The sequence below is a fragment of the Balaenoptera musculus genome, chromosome 11, assembly GCF_009873245.2.
Source record: "Balaenoptera musculus isolate JJ_BM4_2016_0621 chromosome 11, mBalMus1.pri.v3, whole genome shotgun sequence".
Lineage (NCBI taxonomy): Eukaryota > Metazoa > Chordata > Mammalia > Artiodactyla > Balaenopteridae > Balaenoptera > Balaenoptera musculus.
The window spans coordinates 62,229,107-62,252,273 of NC_045795.1; the positions used below are offsets into that span (position 1 = coordinate 62,229,107).

General features: G+C 49.1%; 1 protein-coding gene across 4 annotated transcripts in view; it reads right to left on the bottom strand.

Annotated features, from left to right (window-relative positions):
• SLC6A20 (solute carrier family 6 member 20) overlaps nt 1-20,677 on the bottom strand; it is a 53,559-nt gene extending 32,882 nt beyond the window's left edge. For 2 of the 4 annotated variants that reach the window (XM_036868363.1, XM_036868362.1), the window contains exons 1-3: nt 20,478-20,677; nt 4,523-4,663; nt 2,682-2,773 (exon numbers count right to left, since the gene is read on the bottom strand). In XM_036868363.1, the coding sequence (XP_036724258.1) occupies nt 2,682-2,773; nt 4,523-4,663; nt 20,478-20,598 (354 nt within the window). In that variant the 5' untranslated portion in view covers nt 20,599-20,677. Of the gene's footprint in view, nt 1-2,681; nt 2,774-4,522; nt 4,664-6,511; nt 6,597-20,477 lie in introns of those variants that run through there. The other 2 variants (XM_036868365.1, XM_036868364.1) reach the window with 2 other exon arrangements.
• Nucleotides 20,678-23,167: the final 2,490 nt, after the last annotated feature.

Below are 23,167 nucleotides of genomic sequence, written 5' to 3' on the forward strand. Positions count from 1 at the left end.
GGCCAGGGCCACTCTGCCCGTGAGTAGCTAGAGCCCAGGTCTGTCACCTGGAAAGTGCTTGGGACCCATGCTGGTAGGACCCCTGGCAGCAACAGGGGGCCCCTCACCCGCTAGAATATAAGAGCTGGTTTCTAGCTTCAACCTCAAATATTTCCAAAGGCAACCACCAGCAATTCCTCCTCTCGAGAGGTGGCATCCACTGCCCCTCCCTGTGAACCTGGGCTGACCTGTGTCCTGCTTTGATCAACAGAATGCAGTGGAGTGAAGCTGTGTGACTTCCTGGCCTTGGCATCCCAAGGCCTTGCAACTGTTACTTTCACCCTCTTGGAAACCAGCTGCCCTGTACAGACACTCGGGCTTGACGGCTGAGCGAGGCGGACTCGTGGAAAGAATGGCCACGTGGCGTGAACTGAGGTGTCTGGCGACAGCCAGCACTGAGCCCCTGTCAGGTGGGAGGGTCCCTGTGGACCTGAAGCCCAGACCACAGTCCCCTGGGTTTGCCTGGCCCGTATGGGACTGACTGGGTCCACTCACTGGACCGTTGCTGTTGCCAGCCCAGCCCAGCCTGACTGCCAACCTTGGCTACACGTACATGACTTAATCACTCGCGAGGAGGGGAGGCTTTAAAAACTCGGATGCCCGGCTGCAACGCCAGCCAGTGACTCGGATTTCATTGGTCTGGGGTAGGACCCGGGCCTCAGAATTTTAAAAGCTCCCCCAGGTGATTCCAGCAAGCAGCCAACATGGAGAAGCTTTAAAGTACAGAAGGACTTAAATTGACCAATTCTCAGCACCCAGACTCTCCCCCTCTGAATCAGTGGGTCAGGCAGGGATCGCTGCATCTGTGTTTGTAAGAGCCCGGTGCTCCCGCAGGGAAAAGCTGGAGAGCCCAGCCTGGTGGGAGGTGGACAAGAGCACAGACCCTGTGGCTAGGCTGCCGCATCCAGCCTCCCGGCTACTCAACTCCCCTCTGCCTCTGGTACGCGCTGTGTCAGCACCAAAGAGTGCGGTGATGATCACACAAGGGAATAGTTCTGAAGTGCTTGTGACTCTACCTGGTCCACAGCAAGTGTGAGTGTCTGTTGCCGCAGGTACTATCATTATGATGTGACCATGAAGGAGGCTCCAGGGCAGAGGGGATAAGGGAGAGGCCCATGGATCTCTGAAGGCCGGAATGAATAGTCAAGTGATTTTCAGGAATCACTAATTTTCACACTTCTGAAGGTTAGGAAAAAGTACTCCCTTACTTGAGACACTTTATTTTTGCCTTTAGAAAATGGTCAGATTATCCTGATTTGTTACAAGACACGTTGCTTCCACCTTTGGAAAACTGTCTTAAGTATGCAGACATATAGTGCCTGAGACATGTATGGCAACCCCTGAATTGGAACGGCATTGTGCAGTGCACAACCTGCCCAACCATACAGGACAGCCCAGCACAGAGGAGGGAAATGGTTACCAGGCTGGAGAGTAGAGGAGCTGCCCTCCACCCAGAAGGCAGAGGACAGGCAAGGTTGTGGCTAGTCTTCATGGAACTCTAGGTTGAGCCAGGGAAAGGATGAGGGGCTACAGCTGTGCTCAGGGCAGAGTCCTTCCTGTCAGGGACATGCACAGGGCATTTTCCAGTGAGATGACCTGGGTGGGGTGGACTGGGAAGCCAGAGTTGGGTGTGGATGTAGCACCTTCTGAGCATAGATGCTGACTCCTGATTATTGAGGTCATTAACCCAAGCATTCCTTGGGGCCCCAAAGATTCAAGGCTGTGCCCAAATGCTCCAGAGACTGGCCTCACAAATTGGGGTCAGTGCATAGTCCATGACCGGCCCCATCTAGCTTTTGGACCTTGGAGATGGGGTCTGTCCCATGAAGGGTTGGCTCAGTGGCAAAGGGTAAGGCATCCACCCCGTGAGCTCCTGTCTCCTCCCTCTCTTTTCCTATCTTGGAGGAGGCTGAGATGGAGGAAGCTGCTGGGAGGCCGCAGGAGTGGGGTCCCTGATAGTGAAAGGCAGACTCCGAGGAAAAGAAGTGAACGTGGGCAGTGGACGGGAAGTTCCCATTTTGGATATGAAGACCACCTCTCGGTGTGGAATTAGGGTCCTCTCTTCTCTACATGTTCCATTTCCTTCCATATTTTCTACAATGAGCATCAGCTATGGTTATAATCAGAAATGCATTTTTAAAATGTTTAATCTTGGGAATAGCTGCTATTGAGAACTTTTGTAGAGAAAAGGAGGGCCCCAGCCTGGAGTCAGAAACCGGGAAGGACAAGTGATGAGAGGCAGGAAGGGGGAAGAGGAGGGAGGCTGGTACTGTTACGCTCAGTGGGTGGGGCCCTTCCCCATCAGTTCTCTCCACAGGTTTCCCCCTGGGCCCCCTCTGCAGTGGTTCTTAATATTTGGGGGGGGGGGTCACATCCTTCAGAGAGAACCCGATGAGAGCCATGGGCCTGCTCCCCCAAAATGTGCACATACATCACACACAACAGCAGGGGTCCATGGATCCCTGGCTCAGAAGTCCTCCGCTTGGTTGGGGGCGCCCAGCCTCCCCCAGCCCTTCGCACCACTTCCTGACAGCTCCTGACTCCCTCGAGGCTGCTGCCCCCATGCTCCACCCATGCGCCGGCAGTGGGCACTCTGTTGCCCTCCCCCTTTCCCGCTCTGACCCCTGCTCGGGTGCGCTCACCTGGAAGGAGTGGAAGAGGTACCAGAAGGCCCAGGCGTTGATGACATTGTAGTACATGGAGAGGAAGAAGGACACCACCACACTGGCCACGCCTGCAGGGACAGGACGCAGAGGGTGCTGAGGACGGTCCCTACCCCGCCTGCCTGGGCCGGGCAGCGGGGGTCCCGCCCAGAGCCCCCAGGACACGCCTGCAGTGCCCGCCCTGGGACGGCAAAAGCAGGTTTGTAACCTGGCACCTGCGAGCACTTTCTAAGGGTTAGTCTCTTCCACTACCTCCCTCCCCATCTTCTGGGACGTGAGGCCTGTGATGTTCTTTTGATGTGCTTAGGTCCTCACAACGATGTTGTGAAATGCGACGTTATACCTACTTCGCAGAGAGGGAAACTGAGACACAGCACTTGCCCAACACCACACAGCTATTAAGTGGCACAACTAGGATTCGCACCTAGTGTGAGAAGCACTTTGTCACTGATGCCAGACATAACAGTTGCTCTCTCCTTGGCTTACCTGAAGCTGGGTCACTTGGGCCAAACCCTGCCCAGCAGTGGCAGGGAACAGGGTGTGAGGAGGTGTGTCAGGAGTGGAGGGGATGGGGGCTACCCCTGACCTGGTCAGGCCTGCAGGGAACCAGTGGGGGTGTTCGGGGGACCCGGGGCACAGAGAGGGCTGCTCCACAACCAGTGGTGTTCTGGAGCTGGTCCTCACCAGCCCTGAGAGCCACTGTGCACTTCTCTGCCCAGCCCCATGCTCCGGGACATCTCCTTAGAAGTTGACGGTGGCCGTGGTGGCAGTAGTTACACCACCAGTATCAGTAAATGCTACAACCAGGCCTTCCCCTCCCCGCCCCCCACATCCCTGAGCTGGTTTAAACATTCACCAGCATCCCTGATTGGCACCAACATCTGGTATTTTTCCTATTCAGCAAATGCTGCCTCAGAGAAGCCCTCTGTGATTGATGACTCGGGCCGATTGTAAAACCACACACCTCTGTGTTAAATATTAACAGCCATTCAAGATGAGGAGGCAGTTCGATTTGGAGGTGATTTGTGAGGCCACTGGACACAGTTCTTCTGCATCTGAGACTAAGTCACGCCCAAGTTCATATCCTCCTTGCTCCTGAAACTTTCCTGTCCCCCTTTCTGCCTGGGGGGTGGGAGAGGTGAGCAGAACAGACCGTGGCCACTGCTGGTCAAAGTTCAGCAGAGGAGCCCCGGCCCAGGAGGGCCGCACAGGTCGGGCAAAGATCTCCCGCGGGCACCCCGGACACTGGCTCAAAGTAACTCAGGGGAGGCAGGATGGAAAGCAGTGCCCCTCTTGCCACCCACTGTGCCTCGGCCTCCATGCACTGGAGATGTTAATGGCACCCACACCCTCTCTGGTGCGATGAAGATTAAATGAGCCCACACACATACACAGACAGGCCAGCACCTGGCACAGGGCAGGGGCTCACTGACAGAGGGAGCCGTTATACGGGTTCCCAGAATGGTTGTTTGCTGGACAGGACACTGAGCTACAGCTCCTTTCTTGGGCAGCTGTTTCCCTGTTACAAATGAGCAAATTGAGCCCCAGAGAAGAGAAGCAATGTGGCATCAGTTCCCCAGAGGCTGTGCCTCCTCCCTCTCTCACCGTCCTGTGGGTAAGAAATCCGGCCCCTCTCAGCCCACATTCTATGGCACCCCTCCTGGGCCTTCTGCCCGCCCCACTCAAGGGCTCTCTCTGGGGCCTCATGCTTGCCCCTCGCTCCAGCAGCTTTGCCAAGGGACTCCCCCCGTCACCTTCTCCTGCCCAAAACACAGTCTGGGGGTCCACAGGCGGGAGAGGACTGGGGAGCATGCACTTACCAACGCCACTGAGGTAGGGGCTGATGGTCCTCCAGGCGCCGATGCTGCCCTGGCGCATGCGCTGCCCCACGGCCAGTTCCAGGTACAGGAGCGGCATGCCCTCCACGGCGAGCATGATGATGTAGGGCACCAGGAAGCTACCTGCGGGTGTCCAGGGCCGGAACCAGGCCGTCACCCAGGGCTTTGCTCTGGAACCCACCTAACCTCTGTGCAAATGGCCTTCCACCCACCCTCCCGACTTTCCACTAGTCTATTCATCCTTCTACCTTTCCATCCATCCTCCGTCCCTTCTCGTATTTTGTCTTTCCCTCGGAATCCATCTTCCTCTCTTTCTACTCATCCTCCATCCTTCCACCCATCCACTCTTCTGCCTTTCCATCCATCCAGCTGTCCTTCTATCCTTTTGTCTTTCTATCCATCATTCCATCCATGGGTGACGTGCAGCCACATCAGTTGTTAAGATCGTTAAATACGCCCGTCCTGGGTGGTAAGCTGCCACCATGCCAAGACCCTTGAGCGCCTTCCTCAAGGCCTCAGCTGCCCCAGCCCCTCTGCCAGAAACCCCCATTCCATTCCTACTGTAGCAACTAATAGTTGATCAGAGTCTGGACCACTGAGTGGTTAAATGTTTTGAACATCACCTCTGAATCCAGTCAGCCAGCCACCCACCCCCACACACTTCCTTTGGGCTTCTGACATGGCCCAGATGGTGCCCCACGGGAGGTAGTACATCAAACAACTGTTTTACTAAACACTTCCTCTGGGCCGGGCCCTGAGCTGAGTGTAGGATGGATGGGAGAGTAGCAGCCCTGCTCCTTGCCCACGAGGGATCACCTGGGCACAGGAATTTCAGCTGCTTCAAGACTGTCTGGAGCCACAGAATACTCCTCTGGGCCTTTGTCTTCAGAGATGAGGCAAGGGCTTGCTATGTATGTGTGGAGACAAGGAGGTCCCCGATGGACCGAGCCCAGGCCACCAGCTCCCTTTACAGAGCACCTCTGTTGGATGTACATCTGTTTTATACAGTGGCCTTCAGCCTAAGTTTTCATTTTAATAAAGGGTATCGTGACTAGTTCAAATTTTAAACCCACTGGTTCCCAAGGAGCCATCTGCAGACAATGGCCCTTGGTGATAGTGGGGAGCCAGGACGTGTGAACGGAGCTACAAAAGGCCCCCCCACTGCCAGACACATGGACAGAGGACGGCAGCCTGCTGGGGCGTCCCCCACCCCAGCTGCCCCGCTGCTTCTCCTGCTGGTCCCGCCCCCTCCTCCACAGCCCCTCGGACATCCCTCCCCCAGCTCCTAGCTCCTTGGCAGTGGACCTGAAAAAAGGTTCACTGGGAGAGGAGGGCAGGACTTCTGATTAAAAGAAAACCCTGACTCTACAGCTGCAGGAATTAAAGGCTGGTTACAGAAGGAACTGGCTCTGGAAGTATTAAGGTAAACAACACAATACGTATGTTCACTGGAACATCTAATATTTACAAAAATGCCTCCATTGTACATATGTGCTGTCCTATAACCCACTTTTCTCTCCCGACAGGATCTCACAGTCATTCTCTCGACCACACCATGTACCTTCCCATCACCCCTTAAGAAGCTGCACAACATTCCACCGGGAGAATGAGCCTAGAATTTCTTTCATCACATCAGTCCTCAAGCACTTAGGCTGTTGCCAGTTTTCTGCCATCAAAGACCGGTCCACGTGTTTGATTATTTCCTCGGGACAGAAATCCCAGAAGGAGAATGGCCGGCACCAAGGCCAAGCAGGGCCCCCGCAAGGCCCTCTCACCACGGAGAGAAAGGTGCCAGCGTGTGCTCGGGAGAGCGGGCCCCACATCACCGGACCTCCTCACTCCCAGCTTCGTCCTCCCTGCTCACATCAAGGCTACGACGAATCCTGCCCCCTCATTTCTGGACCCTGCTCTGAAGACTCTGCCAGACCCTGCTCCCTTCCTGCCCAGCAGGGAGGTGTTGCAGCATCTTACCCAGTTCCTCTCAACAGCAAGGAGTCCACGAGGCTGTCAGGAGCTCCCACCCACCATATACCCATCAATACAGGTTGCGTTGGCACAACCTGCCTGGAGCAGCATTCGAACCCTCAGTGGTTATAAGAAAAGATTATTTTCACCCAAGGTGTTAAACAGTAGCCACAGGAGGCCTGGCAAGGTCCACGGAAGGTTTTTCTTTCACAGAGCCTGCTTGATGGTCCACTGCCTGTGGGAAGGTTGGACATTCAAGGTGCCCAGATGGGTTCCTTAGCGCTGCCCTTCAGTAATTTCTATTGCCCCTCCCACTGCCCACCCATCCGAACACACACACAATCCCCGTGGATCTGCTCTATGATCATTTTCTCAACAAATTATGCTAGAACATTGAACATCCATATGCAGAAACAATGAACCTCAACCCATATATCACATTTTATACCAAACAGAAGCCCTCAAAATGGATCATAGACCTACATGTACAACTTAAAACTGTAAGACTTCTAGAAGAAAACACAGGAGAAAATCCTTCTGACCTTAGGTTGGGCAAAGATTTCTTAGATACAACATCAGAAACACTATTTGTGAAAGAAAATATTGATAGATATTGATAAAATACCAGACTTCATTTTAAAACTGTGCTTCATGAAAGACATTGTTAAGAGGACAGACAAGCTACAAACTGGGAGAAAGTATTTGCAAAACACATTTGACAAAGATATCCATGTATCTTTAGATCTAGAATATATAAAAAGTCAAAAATGGAAAAGAACTCGTTCAAAAATGTACAAAAATATGAACAGACATTTCACTGAAGAAAATATATGAATGGTAAAAGAGCACATGAAAAGATGATCAGCACTGGTGTTCCTTAGGAGACTGCATATTCAACCCACAATGAGATGACACTACACACCTATTAGAACGGCTAAAACAGGAAATGCTGACAATACCAAATGCTGACGAGGGTTTGGAGGAACTCCCATACATTACTAGTGGGAATGTAAGATGGTTCAGCCACTCTGGAAAGCAGTCTGACAGTTTCTTATAAAGTTAAGCATACATTTACTGTATGACCAGCAATCCCACTCCTGGGTATTTACCCTAGAGAAATGAAAACTTATGTTCACACAAAAACCTATACATGAACATTTACAGTGTCTGTATTCACAGTTGTCATAAACTAGAAACAACCTCATTGTCCTTCAGTGAGTGAATGGATAAATAAACCCTGGTATGTCCATACAACGGAGTGTTACTCAGCCAATAAAAAGAAACAAACTACTGATTCATGCAGCCACATGGGAGAATCTCAAAGGCATTATGCTAAGTGAAAGATGCCAGATTCAAAATGCAACGTACTGTGTGATTCCATTTATATGACATTCTGGAAAAGGCAAAACTATAGGGAAAAAGACAGATCTGTGGCTGCTGGGGGCTGGAAGTAAGGAGGGGCTGACTACAAGGGGACATGATTGTGGGGATAACAACTGCCTGCATTTGTCAAAATTCATATAACTGTATGCCAATAAATAAGAATTTTTCTGCATGCAAATATACCTCAATAAAATAATTTTGTTTTGTCATCAGTTTGAGAACAAGTCCATTAACCAACCCTCTTCCAACTGGACTGTTCCCCATGCTCCTTTTATGCAAAAATTCTGACCCTGGCTCTGTATGAGGAGACCCTGGCATCAGGGAGAAGCTAACAGGGGCCTGAAAAAGGGTGCATCTGCTCCCATGTATCTCAATGGGGCAACAGTGTGGGAGACTAAATCCAGCCACACACTCTTTGCAGCTGCTCCTGGGAAGAGGTGGAGTCTATTTCCACCCATGGATCTGGCCTGGCCCTGGGACTTGCTTCGTCCAGTAGAATGTGGGCAAGAGGGCACCATGGTGGTTCTAGAGCCCAGACCTCAAGATACCTTACAGCTCCACCTTCATCCTCTTGGAGCATGGCCCTGAGACCACCACGTATACAAGCTGGTCTAGGCTACCTGGGGATGAAGGGCCACATGGAGGGGAGCCGAGGGGCCCAGCTAACTCAGCACCAACTGCCAACGTGTGAGGGCACTTCCAGCCCAGCCCACCCACCAGCAAATGTAGCCGCGGGAGCCAGGCCTGATGAAACCAGTAGAGAAGTGCCCAGCCACTCACAGAAGTGTGAGAAATAAACTGTTTTAGCCATGACTTTTTTACCTCTTAATACTTCAGTATGTCTTTCCTAAAAACATTCTCTTACATAATCCCAGGGCACTGAGCAAAAAAAATCAGGAAATTAACACTGATACAGAATTATTTTATCTGCAGACCTTACTGGAATTTTATCAATTATTCCACTAATGTCCTTTTCCTGGTCTCAGATACAGCTCACGATCACACATGGCATCTGCCACGTCTAGTTAGCTTCCTTTAATCTAGGACAGTGCCTCAGTCTTTGTCTCTCATGATCTTGACACACTGGAGACACTAGCCAATTATTCTGTGGAATGCCCCTCATTTTCAGTTTCGGCAGGAACACTAAAGTGACCTGGTTCTTTGTCCAGAGGGACATAATGTAGATTTGCCCCATGCTTGGAAATGTTAACTTACTCACTAGGTTAAGGTGGGGTCCACCAGGTTTCTCTGCTGAAAGTTACTATTTCCCCTTTGAAATGACTACGTATCTTGTAGGGAGATATTTTGAGACCAGGTAACTATCCTATTTCTCATCAGACCTTTGCCCACTACTTTTAGCATCCATGGGTAGAATCCTGCCTGAAACAATTATTTACTGTGTTGGTTGCCAAATGGTGGTTTTCTTATTCTATCATTCCTTCTAAGTCCTTCAGTTTTAGAGTGGTCTGTCATGCAGAAACAGGTAACAGAGGCACCTACCCAGCCCTGTGTGGATGGCCTGTTACCGAGTCCAAGCTTGTACAGCTTGCCACACACAGACCAATAAAATCGAGATGAATTGCTAGGGCAAGGAATAGCGACTTTATTCAGAAAGCCAGCAGACCGTGAAGATGGTGGACTTGTGTCCCAAAGAACCATTTTGGCTGACTGAGAATTCAGACTTCTGTTATACTAAAACGGGAGGGAGTAAAGCCAAGTATTCCCTGGTTCCGGTCAGCCTCCGAAGGGAATGTGTTAATTTCTTCCTGCCTGCAGTCATTCACAGGTGGACCTGGTCAGGATGTTTCCTGTGAGCTAAACAAAGGTATTTTAGCTTTACGTTCCTTACCCAAGAGGCAGGGTTCCCAGAGATGGGCCATTATGATGTGTAACTTAAGCTTATAGGCAACATCCCTTTAGTGATTAACTTGTAGTAGAATACAAAGGTTCTTCCTTATTACAATTCCCCACTGTCAATGTCCATTCCACGGTTTTGTGGGGAAAGTGATGAAGACTGCTCTGGTTACTTCCGGCTAAATGGGGCAACGAATATTCCTTAGAATCTTTCCTTTTTTATCTCCAAGTATTTGAATGTGATGAAACCCCTTAGCACTTTGTTGTCTAATTTGTAATTGGACTTGAGTTTTGGTTCCAGTTCCCAATACATATACTAAATTCCTGTGCTATTTATTTGGACAAAATTAAATAGGTTGATGCTTCTCCAGCTACAATGAAATTACCATTTACTTCAGTTGGATAGGCAGACCTGTTGGAGGCAAACCTCATGAACAGAGGTTAGTATAGTGCCCAAAGGTTTAACATAGTTGGCAACTGCTAGGTCTTTTAGAGCATTTATAGATTCTCTCGCCTGTGCAGACACCTGAAATGGCCTACCACACAACATTTCAAAGGGACTTATTTTAAGCCTGCTTCTGGAAGCCACTGATTCACAGCAGGGCAACTGGTAAGGCCTTATCCCAAGTCAAATTAGCATTCACTTTCTCAGTTTTTCCTGTTGATTGTGGTCTCCAGGATGAATGTAGTTCCAATGCCTTAATCCAAATCAGGGGATAATTTCCTCAAGGAGGGCTTTAACCAATTAAAGAGTACTGATTTTAAAAACTAAGAACCTTACACTGCCACACACAAAAACAAATGGTCCACAAAACATTCTCCTTTCCTTCTGAAGGTTTTATGATGCATTGTTATCATTAACCAGTCTTTTACTATTAAACTTAAATGGTCAATTGAGACAAGCAGTTCTGAGATCATCCTTCCACCACTGATTAAGACTGGGGTGGCAGGTATTGGGGAATAATATTCACTTAGCCTTCTGAGCTTTCTGGGCAGACTTGGTGACCTTGCCAGCTCCAGCTGACTTTTTGTCCACTGCTTTGATGACGCCCAAAGCAACTGTCTCTCATGTCACAAGCAGCAAAATGGCCCTGAGGAGGAGAGTCAGAGAAGCTCTCGACACACATGGGCTTTCCAGGAACCATATCAACGATGGCAGCATCCCCAGATTAAGAATTGGGGGCCATCTTCCAGCTTGTCCCCCAGAACGATCAATCTTCTTCAGCCCAGCAAATTTGCAAGCAATGTGAGCTCTGTGACAATTCGGTACAGGTGCACGTGCAGCACTGATTTGGCCTTGATGGTTCAAGATAATCCCCTTGAGCTGTGAAGCCAGCTGCTTCCATCAGCGGGTCGTTTTTGCTGTCATCAGCCACACTGCCACAACAAACACCTTTGACAGACACGTTCTTGACACACTGAGGCCCACACTGACCCCAGGAAGGGCTTTACTCAAAGCTTTCTTTGTGCATTTCAACAGACTTGACTTCCTGCAGCTCAAGGCATTTGAGTTCAGTCCTAGTGGTGCAGGTTCCTGTGTTGGGTCCCCATCTGGGGAGGTCCAATAGCCGCTTTTGGGTTATTTTTAGCACAAATCATGCAATTCTGAGTGACTTGCTGGATGGTCTTTTGTAGATTAGCCCCATTATATGCTTTTTTTTTTTTTTTTTAATGGCTGTGCTGAGTGGCTTGCAGGATCTTAGTTCCTCGACCAGGGACTGAACTCGTGCCCTTGGCAGTGAAAGCACCAAGTCCTAACCACTGGACTGCCTGGGAACTCCCCTGACTTTTGAATCCATTGTAAGGTGGCATCTCTCCCTAATGGACACTATTGTGAATGTGCTGCAGCACAGTGCCCAAGATGCCTCAGGGATCAAAACAATTCCTTGTGCACTACATTTCCAGCCAGGTGAGGTGTGGTCCAAGTGAAACCCCACTCTTCGGCCCTCACTTTGTCCTTTCCTGAATACACTGGCTGGTATTTTGACAAGTCTATCAATGGAAGAAGCGATTCTCTTGCCTCAGAGGAGATTGTCCCAGCGTCCCTTTTTTTTTTTTTTTTTTTTTGTCTCTCAAAATATTTCAAGTAGAAATTGGGAAGACAACAACATGTAAAATAGTTAAGTAAAAAACCTTGACAAATACACTCATTTGGTCATCAAAATATAAAAAGCTGAAAATAATATTACATTAGGTACTTTGATTGAAAACAGTGTTAACTCTAGTCAAGTAATAAGCCCAAAGTGGTCCTCAACTAAGAGTTAAAGCTCGTCTCTCTATTCATACATGCAGCCCTTAGACAAGCATCATATATGTTTTTATCCAGAATGGTCCCCCCCCAAATCCTTATCTTTTTATTTTTGTTACTTTTATGGAAATTATTCAGTGTGTTTGTGTGTTTTTTATAAATAAGTTTTTATTTTTCAGAATGTCACTAAGCAACCACATCAACCTCGGACAATATCTGAATCATTTTTACAAAAGTGGAAATAGCCAAATAAAGGGTCTCAGGTTAAGTGAGAGGCATGGGTGGGTTATTAATCGATATGGAATAATTTGTTGTTTGATCAGCACCGTGACACTGCTGAACGTACTTTGAAAGTTGGCCCCGCCTGATAGCAACCCATGTGGATGCAAACCTCTTGGTCCTAGAATCCTTTCTCAAAGGTATAAATGAGGCACAAAGAATCACTAGGAGAAGGATTAGTAAAAGCTGAGTCCTTGCCACGAGTGGGGTGCTGGCCAGAGAAAGTCAAGTCCTTGTACACCCAGTTGAAATGCAAAGTGTCCTGGAGCATCTGTCCCCAAGAGCTGTCCCATAGGGCACATGTGAGGTTGGTCTGGTGCAGGAGAAACACACTTATTTGGATGAGGGGTACCCAGCATCCTCCGGAGAGTCAGGGTGGTAGAGCGAACCCTTACCACTGAGGCCACTGCAGCCTCCAGGTTGCCATCCTGGGTTTGTCAGCCGGTCTCTGCCCTTTCCTCCTGGGCCATCTTGCGCCTCCTGCCACTGAAGGTGGGAGGGCTGGGTTCCTTCCTCCTGCTCATCTGAATTGGACTCATTGTTATAGAAGTGAATGGTGGCTTGCACAGGGAAACTGGCCAGCACCTTCTCCCCGGAACTCTGCAGATACTGTTGATGCTTAGAAATGGGTAAATAAAGTCTTACAGGATGCTGAAACCCAAAGGCCCCCTTCGATCCAAAGGTTTGTTGGTCATACCCAGCCTCAAGCTGGCTTCCAATTGTGGTGGGGTCAGCAACCTGGGGGGTCAGGATACAAGGTCTCCATGGTGTTTGGCTCTCAGGCGTGGCGGTGGTGGTCCCTGGGGACCATCCCCACGGCAGTGACAGATGCATCCCTGCACCTCCTGGGCTCCGGCCGCTGCCTCGGGTCTCACGGTGCTCTCGGAGCCCGTGCCCCTCCAGCGGCGCCCGCGACCGGCCGTGCCTTTAACCACTCGGGCGAGGGCGCTCACCTCCCAGCGTCCCTTTTTAATGGGATTCGTGTTGGTCGTGTGTTTTTGGCCCTCCCTGGGGTGCCATTAGCACACACTTCTGGTCTTCCCTTTTCATTGAGCTGGGGAGGGTGGGGAGCATGGGGGAAGAGCTGTCTCCCTTCCTGGGGTTTTCCTGAGCACCATCTGTAGGCTTAAAGTGTGTTCTGGTGGGACTCTGATGCCAAGCTGTTCCGGTGAAAAACTTCAGGGTGAGGTCTATCAGAAAGTTAATCAGCTCATTCCCCACTGTCAGTTTCACCCGGGGTTCCTGTAGGGAATTAGGCACCTCAAGTCCAAGGGAGCCCCTGGCCTCTTCATTCACCAGTGTTCCTCTCTTTCTATCGTATGAGAGGCTCTCATCTCTGTTTTTCTTCTTATGTTTTAGCCTAGGGCAATCTGTTTTCCAATGTTTCTCCTCCTTACAGCAGGTGCATTGTTCCCACCCCAACGGTGACTTACCTCTCTTCCAATTACTCACCTTCCGGGAATTCAATGCCACTGCCAAAAAAGTGGCGCTTCATTTTGCATCTTCTTTCTTCTGTTGTTGTTCCTTGTTGAACACTTTATTTTTTTTCTTAATTAATTTATTTTATTTTATTTTATTTATTTTTGGCTGTGTTAGGTCTTTGCTGCTGTGTGCGGGCTTTCTCTAGTTGCGGCGAGCGGGGGCTACTCTTCATTGCGGTGCACGGGCTTCTCATTGCAGTGGCTTCTCTTGTTGCAGAGCACAGGCTCTAGGCATGCAGGCTTCAGTAGTCGTGGCTCCTGGGCTCAGTAGTTGTGGCTAGCGGGCTCTAGAGCGCAGGCTCAGTAGTTGTGGCGCACGGGCTTAGTTGCTCTGCAGCACGTGGGATCTTCCTGGACCAGGGCTCGAACCCGTGTCCCCTGCGTTGGCAGGTGGATTCTTAACCACTGCGCCACCAGGGAAGCCCTGCTGAACACTTTAAAAAGCAACATCTACCAATTGAGAAGGGTTCATTTCAAATGAACCATCTTATTTTTTTAACTTTCTCCTGATATAAGGCACTTTGCCCCCCCTAAAAAAGGTCAAATTTATGATTCTAATATTTTCAGGGACCACACGATCTGCATTAGTGTAATGTCTGTAGGCCTGATAAATCTTCTCCAAGAATTCAGAGGGGTCTTCATTTGTTTTTTTGCTTAATTTTGTTCAACCTCTTTTGCTTTGGCTCCCCTTTTCAAAGCCCTGCCAAGATGCACTGATAAGTAATGCTCTAATAAGGGCAGTCCTCCCTCATTGGGTTCCAATTTGGTTCAGCTGTTGGTACTGCCAAGTGGGTTCAGGTGTAGGAGAGCTCCCTATAAAGGAGGGTTGCAATCTTTTCAAATAAACAAGTCTGAGAAACCCAGCTGGCTGGTTGTTGGCATTTAGGCCCCCTATGAGATAACGGCGTAAGGGACATTGCCCTGCCCCGGGAGTGGCTCCTCACCCCAACTGGGTGCCCTGTCGGGTCTTAGACGGCAATACCATACCAGGCCCCTGTGCCCCAGGAACTTACACAGGATTTTCTAGTTGATCCCTAGAAGGAGGGTCAGTCCCGAGCTCAGCTGGAGTAGTTAAGGTTTGAAGCAACCTATCCTCACTCTCATTACTTTCTTTTTCTTATTTTCCCTGATGTAATAGCACAAATACTTGCATGTAAAGAATTTCATCATTCTTCCCCACTTCTTCACAGAAAAGCCACCATAAAACCATAAATAGCAATTGATCATCTCTAACAATTAAAAGGATGACTTTTTGCCTTGGCATCAACCAATCGGGCTGAATTCTGGGCTGGGGCTTTTGGTGATTTTAGGAACCAAGTGGAACCTTTCTCTTCTCCCTCGGAATGTCCTACAGACAGGTCTTTTTTTTTTTTTTTCCCCCTTTTCTATTCCTTTCCTCCATCTGACATCACTAAGCATTTTAAATATCACAAAATTGATTTGGCTGTAAATGGAGAAAGAGTACCAAACAAAATGAAACAAAAACCCCAAAGAACAAACAAAATCTAAATAAACCCTCAAGTTTGGTCTTGGGGTTTTACATATACCAACGACATAGGAGACCACAAACGACGTAGTGAACACAGCAAGGGTAGCAGTATATGGTGCACAGGGTCCCAAGATAACTCTGCCTAAACCCCTTGTGGAGTTTCTAACAGGTACTGTGGCCACACAATGTTACAATAAAATATCATCATCTTCTACTCATGGGTCATGGCTGTAATCAGATCACTTATCCAAAACACACCTCAGAGGACTTTCTTTAGGGATAGTTGAAACATTCTCCATTTTTAAAGACAGAAATCCAAGACAAACAAAACACAAATGGCAACATACCAGTGCTAGCATCCAAAGAAGCAAACGAACCGGGTAAAAGTCCAACAGCTCTTTCCTCTCTCCAACAGGGTACCCCACTCAAATACAAAACAAACTGGCTTATTTTGGAGAAAAAGCCCCAAATGGAGAGGAAATAAAGTTTCCGGCTGTACACACCGGAGTGACTTACCCTACTGTATGGAACCCGTCGGCTCCCAAATATCAATTCCTTGTTCCAATTGCCTAGCACTGGGGCAGCCGGTGCCACTTTGGGGAATTTTGAAGGGCAGATTCTCAGGACAAGTGGTCCCGGCAGCTGCTAGGGCCTTACCGGAAAATTCCCCAACCCAAAATTTGTTCCCGAGTCCAAGCTTGTACTGCACGACAGGCCAATATATCTAGAGATGAGTTGTTTGGGAAAGGAATAGCAACTTTAAGAGGAAAGCCAGAAAACTGAGAAGATTGCGGATTCATCTCCCAAAGAACCATCTTGCCTAAGTTAGCATTCAGGCTCTTTTATACTAAAGGGGAGGGAGTAAAGCCAAGCACTTCCTGGTTCCGGTCAGCCTCCAGAGGGTGGGGGTGGGGGATGGAGCCATTCACAGGTGGGCCTCGTCAGGATGTTTGCTGTGAGCTAAACAAAGGTATTTTAGCTTAATGCTCCTTACCTGGGAGCCAGGGTTCCCAGAGATGGGCCATTACGTATAATTTAAGCTTATAGGCAACATCCCTTTACTGATTAACTTGTGATAGAATATAAAGGTTCTTCCTTATTACAGGCCCAGCCTAACCCCAACCTAACCCTCATCATATCTCTGCCTCAGTCCCCTGTGTCCACCCTACATGTGCCTGGCACATGTTAGGAGCCCAAGAGTGTGGTTGTCACCAGGATTGAATTTGGAAGTCCCAGGATGAGCAGCAGATATGAGACTCCCAGGGACATTTTATGACGGCCGGGACCCAGCCTCTCGAGCTTACTTTGCAAATTGTGTTTGATACTTTACAGCCTCTGAAACTCAGGCTTCTGTTCCATCCAGGAGCACTGTAGAAACACCAAGGGCCAGAGACTGAGCACAACACACACATGCACACAGTACACAAGGGAGCAGCCGTTGTGCTGCCCACCCGTCCATCTGTGGACTGGCCTGGTGTGGCTCAATCCCAGGCCGGGTGCTGCCCCGAAGGGCTGTGGCTCCAGGCATCCCGGGGCTGGCTCACACCAGCTCTCAAGAGCTGCACATCTCCTCCCAACCCCACATTCCCAGACATTCCACTGGTTAGTCTGAACTTGGCCACAGTGGGAGTATTTACACCATGGTCATCAGCAAATGCTATAAATTAGGTCCTGCTCCTCCCTCCAAAAGCCAGTTGTTCTACATTATTGGCACCCCACCGCCTGGCTCCCAGCAGCTGGTGGTCTAGGGTGGGGGATTCCTCTAAAGTGTGGTCCATGGCCCGGCAGCGTCCATCGGCATCACTTAGGAGCTTGTCAGAAATGCAGAATCCTGCCCTTCCCCGCAGTTCTCCAAATCAGAATCTCTAGGGGCAGGGCCAGCAGTCTGTAATTTATCAAGAAGCTTCGGTGGGCAAAGTCTGAGATGCAATGACCTAAGCACCAGGGAGGAGCAGAAGGGGCTTTGAGGAAAAGTGTCATTGTCCCACTGCCTATTCAGGTGTCTTCTGACTGCCCCTCTTTATGGGTTAAATATCATATAGAGAAAATTTAGAGGAAAAAAATCCACATTTCCATGAGCCACATCAATGTTCTCATTCTTCCATGTTTCTTCCATGATTTGAGCACATTTATATAAAAGTCAACAGCAGGTGCACTCATTTTCCACATGTTGGTATACAACACATTTGCATCCCAATTTCTTCCTGAACAACCACGGCCTTAGACTTTGACTTGGTCTCCAAGGCCTGCTGACTATCAAGCACAGATTTTATGCTGTGCCTTCAGCTGCCTTTCCTTTGTTCTAGCGTCGGGGTGCTGGCACCTGGAATGTAATCTTCAGAATTAACATTCCTTGTGCTGCCTGGCCCGCAGAGCAGGAAGGAAGCCTCATGGGAAGGAGCACGGACCCCTAATCCTTTTTATTCTGGGAAGTATTTTGGCGCTGCCTGGCTCTGCGGTTTATAAACAAGCTCTTTGCTGGCTGGTGGGGGGCGGGGTGGTGGAAGCCAGGGCTCTGTGTAGAGGGAAGTTAGACGCCCCTCTGGAGCCTTTCATGATGTGGTTGGTTACCTGTCAGGTACAGAACGGGAGTGTAAACAGAAATCACTTACTGTAGGTGACACTGTTGGGCAGTGAAAGGCTTGGGAAAACCACCAGCGCCCCTGCCTCACGAACTCTGCGGCTTTTCATAACAGACCTGGCTTCTTCATGCAACAAATATTCATTGGGTGCCTCCTCTGACCCCACCACTTCACAGAGACGGGGCTAGTGGGCGACAGAAACTCTAGAACAAAGTGCAGGCCTTCTGCCCAGGTGCTGGAAGTGCCCCAGGCTAACAGTGGCATCCCAGGTGGAGGAATAGCTTGGGCAAAGTGTGGAGGTAGAGAGTGGGCATTCACTAATGGACAGTTGTTCAGAATAGTTGGCGGGGAGGGGGGCTGCTGGAAGATGAGTGACAGGAAATGAGGTGGAAATAGGGGCAGGTGTTAGGTGGTCAAGTCCTTACCGAGCCAGGATAAGCTGTTTGGTCTTTGTTCTGTAGACACTGATGACTGAGAGGACGCCACCCACCTAACCTACATCTGTCCATCCCGGACCCATCCATCCATCAATCCATCCCTCCACCCACCCACCAATCCATCCTCTCCCCAGTGTCCATTTGCTGGTCAACCATCATCCATCCATCTACCTTTCCACCTATCAGCTTAACCATACTCTGTACCAGGCACAAGATTTCTTCTTTCTTTTCCTGGGTCTTGAAGGTCTTGCTGTTTCCCTAGCAATTTATATATACAGTTGACCCTTGAACAACGCTGGGTTTGAACTGCATGGGTCCACTTACACGCAGACTTTTTTCAGTAATAAGTACTACAATACTATATAATCCCCAGTGGGCTGAACTGCAGATATGGAGGAACTGTGGATACGGAGGGCCAACTGTAAGTTATATGCAGATTTTCAGGGATTTTCAACAGCGTGGAGGATGGACGCCCTTCACCTCCATGTTGTTTGAGGGTCAATTATATTCCACCTCAGAACTACCCCACCTTACCAGTGTCTACCTGCAGACTACTCAGGTAATGCTGTTGTTAGAAACAAGGAATTAAATAGTCACGTGACAGCAAGGCTCACCTGGCCTGATGTTTGGGAAACGTGTAGCAGGATAAAGGTATCATGGGTAGGTGTGCTGAATGCCGAATGATGTGGAAATCTCATCCTGACAAATAATTCTTATGAAAGTCAGTTATGAAGCTGTTGGAGCATATGGGAATACATGCACTTCACATACTTATGATATATATATATATATATATGCCTTTTAAATTAAAAAAAGGAGTCAGAGGATTAAGAATGCAATATTTTTTTAAAAAACTGTACATTAATCTTCTGTCAAGTTTTTTTTTTTTTTGAGCTGGGAGGGGTGGGTGAGAGTGAGGGAGTAGTGTTTTATGTTGGTCTTCTTGAACAGGTTAAACCTAGTAAATACTTCGGTCTAACATCTTTCATTGTCCTCTATGGTGAAAAAAACCACTCATGCTGAGTATAGAAGACACCACAACACACACACACACACACACACACACACACACACAGCCAAAGATAACTATTGTTTTATTCTCTTTGGTATGTTTTTGTTCATCCTCTTTTCTCTGCATACTTTAAAACATAATTGAGATCATCCATTTTATACAGCTTTGAATCTGACTTCCCTCCCTCCATTTAATGTATGACATGAAAAAATACTCAAATACATTTTTTGAAAAACCATCTTAATGGCTTCCAAGAGCACCACCGCGTGCATGTCCCATAATTTATGGAACCAATCCCCTTTAGTTGAGGGCTTAGGAGGTTTCCCATGCCTGGCTCTTATTAAAAGGTGGAGGCTATCCGTCTACTGTCTACCTTCTGTCAGAACTATTTTCTTTATGTAGAATGCTAAAAATGGAATAATTCAGAAAAAATTTTTTTTAATGCTGAGACTTCAGTCTCTATTGCCACCTTGCCTTCCAAAAAGGCACTTGACCCTCACTGAGGTTCTCTGGCATGTCACAGAAGGCGTCTCCAGCTCCCTGGAAGGTATGCGAAGGCTGTGTGGGTGCGTTGCTGTCTAGTGAGTGCACTGTGATGCTTCAGAGGAAAAATTTGTAAAAAAACCAAAACAAACGAACAACACTGCATAGACTGATTAGCCTTCCTGCCTACTGTGGTCCCAAACCCAAATCAATCTTGTGATAAGAAATTTAAAGAAATAGCTCAAAATCCTTTTATCCTGAGTTTCAAATCATGCTGCCAGGAATGTTTCTGATCTGAAAGTTGTATAACGAGTTTCTGCTGAACAAGACAATTTCCTGCTCACTGTCAGACCACTGCCACCTCTTCTCCCGAGGGAGGAAAATAGTGTCCCCCCCACCCCGTGCCTCCTACTGCTCGCAGAGCCACAGCCTGACCAACAAGGGTGACAAGGGCGCGCTGGAGGGCTTGGCCGCCCCGGGGATGGGGTCGGGGCTGCAGAGGGCTCGGGAAGGCGCTCTGGATAAGAGCTCCAGCTGTGGACTGAGATGTCCTAGGTCCGATTCCCGCCTCTGTGACTCTGGGCAAATCACTTCGTTCTCTGAGCCTCAGTTTACTGGCACGCAATATGGGGCCAACCCCAGCGCACACCCCCAGGCCACTCGGCACAGAAGGCGACCCCGCAGGGTCTTGCGGGGACTGCGCAGCCCGGGCGCCGGCACTCACCTCCGCCGTACATCTGGCACAGGTAGGGGAAGCGCCACACGTTGCCCAGGCCCACGGCGTACGAGATGCAGGCGAACACGAACTGCAGCGGGGTGGCCCACAGGGGCCGCGCTTCGTCCATGGCCCCGGAGCTCGGCGCGCGGCGCGGTGGGTGCGCGGCCGCCAGGAGCGCCGTCCCGCCCGGCTCGGCCTGGGGATGGCCCCGCGCCTCTGCCGCGGCCGCTCGCCCGCTTTTTAATTGCTAATCTCATTAACGGCGCTCGCGTCGGAGGGGCGAGGCTGGTAAATGGATGACGGCGAGCCCCACCCCGCCGCCGGGCCGCCGCGGCCGGGAAGGCACCCGAGATTGCGCCGTACGGGATGGTGCCCGGGCCCCTCCAGCTCGACGTGGGGTCTGGTGCGTCGTCTGTGGAGCTCCTGGGAGTGGTGGGGTTCCCTCGAGCACCTACCCAGCATTTACAAAGTGCCTACTGTGTGCCAGGCTTTGTCTGGGGACAGGGCTGTGAACAGCACAAACATCCTCAGTCCTCCCGGAGCTGACATTCTGGTAAAGGGAATTGCTTAAATGAACTGGATGAAATAGCCCATTTTCAACTATTTTTGACCTACAGAAAGGATAATTCCATATGGTTTACCCTAGTCCATATTTAAGACAGAGAGAGGCAAGGAAGGCAACTAAGGCAAAGGGGTTAGCGGTTCTGGGGGCGGGGGGTTGGGTAGGCTGGGGTGGTCAAGGAGGGCTTCCCAGAGGAGGGGACTTACATTTGCCCAGCGACCAGAAGGAAGCGAGGGACTCCCCCCACCTCTCCAGCAGAAGAGGAGTGATCCAGGCAGCCATCTCCTTCCATCCACAGACAGGTTGTGTGTGCCTACTGTGTGCAGGGCCGGGAGTCTGGCTCTGTAGTGCAGGATGTGGCCAGGAATCAGGTTTCGAGCAACCACTGTGGGAGATTCTACTCCTGGGGCCAGAGATTCTGGTTCACTAGGCTCGAGTAGGGGGCTAAGAAACCTCATATTTTTACCAGTCTCTCAGGTGATTTGGTTTAAGGAGGTCGCTAGAAACGACTAAGTCAGATGCTTTGGGAGTGAAGCAGGATCTGGCTTTGAATCTCAGTTCTGCCACCAACTTGGCTATGTGACCTTGAACAAGTCATTTAACCTCTCTGAGCCTCTGTTTCCTTATCTATAACGGGAACAAATATTTTCCCCTTCCATGAGCTCATGTGAGAATTAATTGAGAATTTAGCTTACTACCTGGCACATACTAAGGACTCAACAAAGAAGCCATTATTACAGGCTGAATGAATGAATAACACATTAAATAATGACATACTTTGAACAGTGCATCTGGTACAGGGTAAGAGCTAAGAAAATACTTGATAAATAAGTGAAATTAAAAAGAGATGAAAAGCAGAGTTGCCAGTAGGAATCTTAGTTGATGCCAAAATGAAATCACCACTGTGGCTCAGCCCCTGGTTGGACTTTCCCCGGAGTTCCTGCCTGGCTAGCGGCACAAGAGAAAGCGGGGTGTGCTGAGGAAGATAGGGGCTCCTCAGACATACCACCTGTCCTCGACCTTCCTACCTCCAACAAGGAGAAAAAGTTCTCAATGCAGCAGGGGAGACGATTTTGATTTTTAGACTTCGAATTCTAGAGAGTGTTTTTTTTTACCGCTCGCCTCCTCCCCAGAGGAACCCACTATCCTGGTTTCCATCCCAGAGGTCAGTTTCAGCTGCTCTGACCTCTACAAAACTGAACTCATGCAGTGTGTGCCCTTTGCTGTCTGGCTTCCTCGGTGGGATTTACTCACATTCTGGTGTGCAGTGTGTGATGTCCTTTATCCCTGCCTCCTAGGGTTCTGAGGGGTGAACATACTCGAATTCACGGCTGAGGGACGTTTGTGTTGTCTCCAGCTTGGGACTGTGATGAATAAAGCGTTACTGAACATCCTAGTACGTGTCCTTAGGTGCATGAATCCACGCATTGCTGGGAACTCCGGGCCATCAAGTAGGTATATGTGCACCTTTAGTAGACGTTGCCAAACTGTTTCCAGAGAGGCAGTACCAGTTTACACTCCCCTGAGAGTTTCAGTTGCTGTGCATCCTCACCAACACTTGTGACTCTGTTTTCAAAGTTCCACCCGGTCTTGTGGGTGTGTAGTGATAGTTCGCTGTGGCTATTAATCTTAATTTCCCTAATGCTAATAAGGCTGCATACCTTTCCATAGGCTGATTGGGTCATTTGCATATCCTCTTTCATGGAGTGCCTGTTCAAGTCTTTTGCCAGCTTTTAAATGGCTTGTCTGTATAGTTCTTTATATATTCTGGATATGGGCCCTTTGTCAGTTTTATGTATTACAGATTTCTTCTCTCAGTCTGTGAGTTGCCTTTTTATTTTATCAGTGGTGTCTTTTGATGAACAGACGTTCTTAATTTTAATAAAGTCCCAATTTACCAGTCTTTCACTTTAGTGTTCTCCTTTAGTTTTTTTTTTTTAATGTCATTTTAAGAGATCCCTCCCTTACCAACTCCAAGGTCATGATGATGTTCCTGATAATTAAAATTTGTGGCAAAATAAGTCTCAGAGACCCACAGAGAGGGCTGCCTTTTAATGCTGTCGAATAGTAAAGAAGGCATGTTGCTGCCTCTAGCCATCCTCCTGGCATGTTCTTGTTCTCATGAATGACTTTT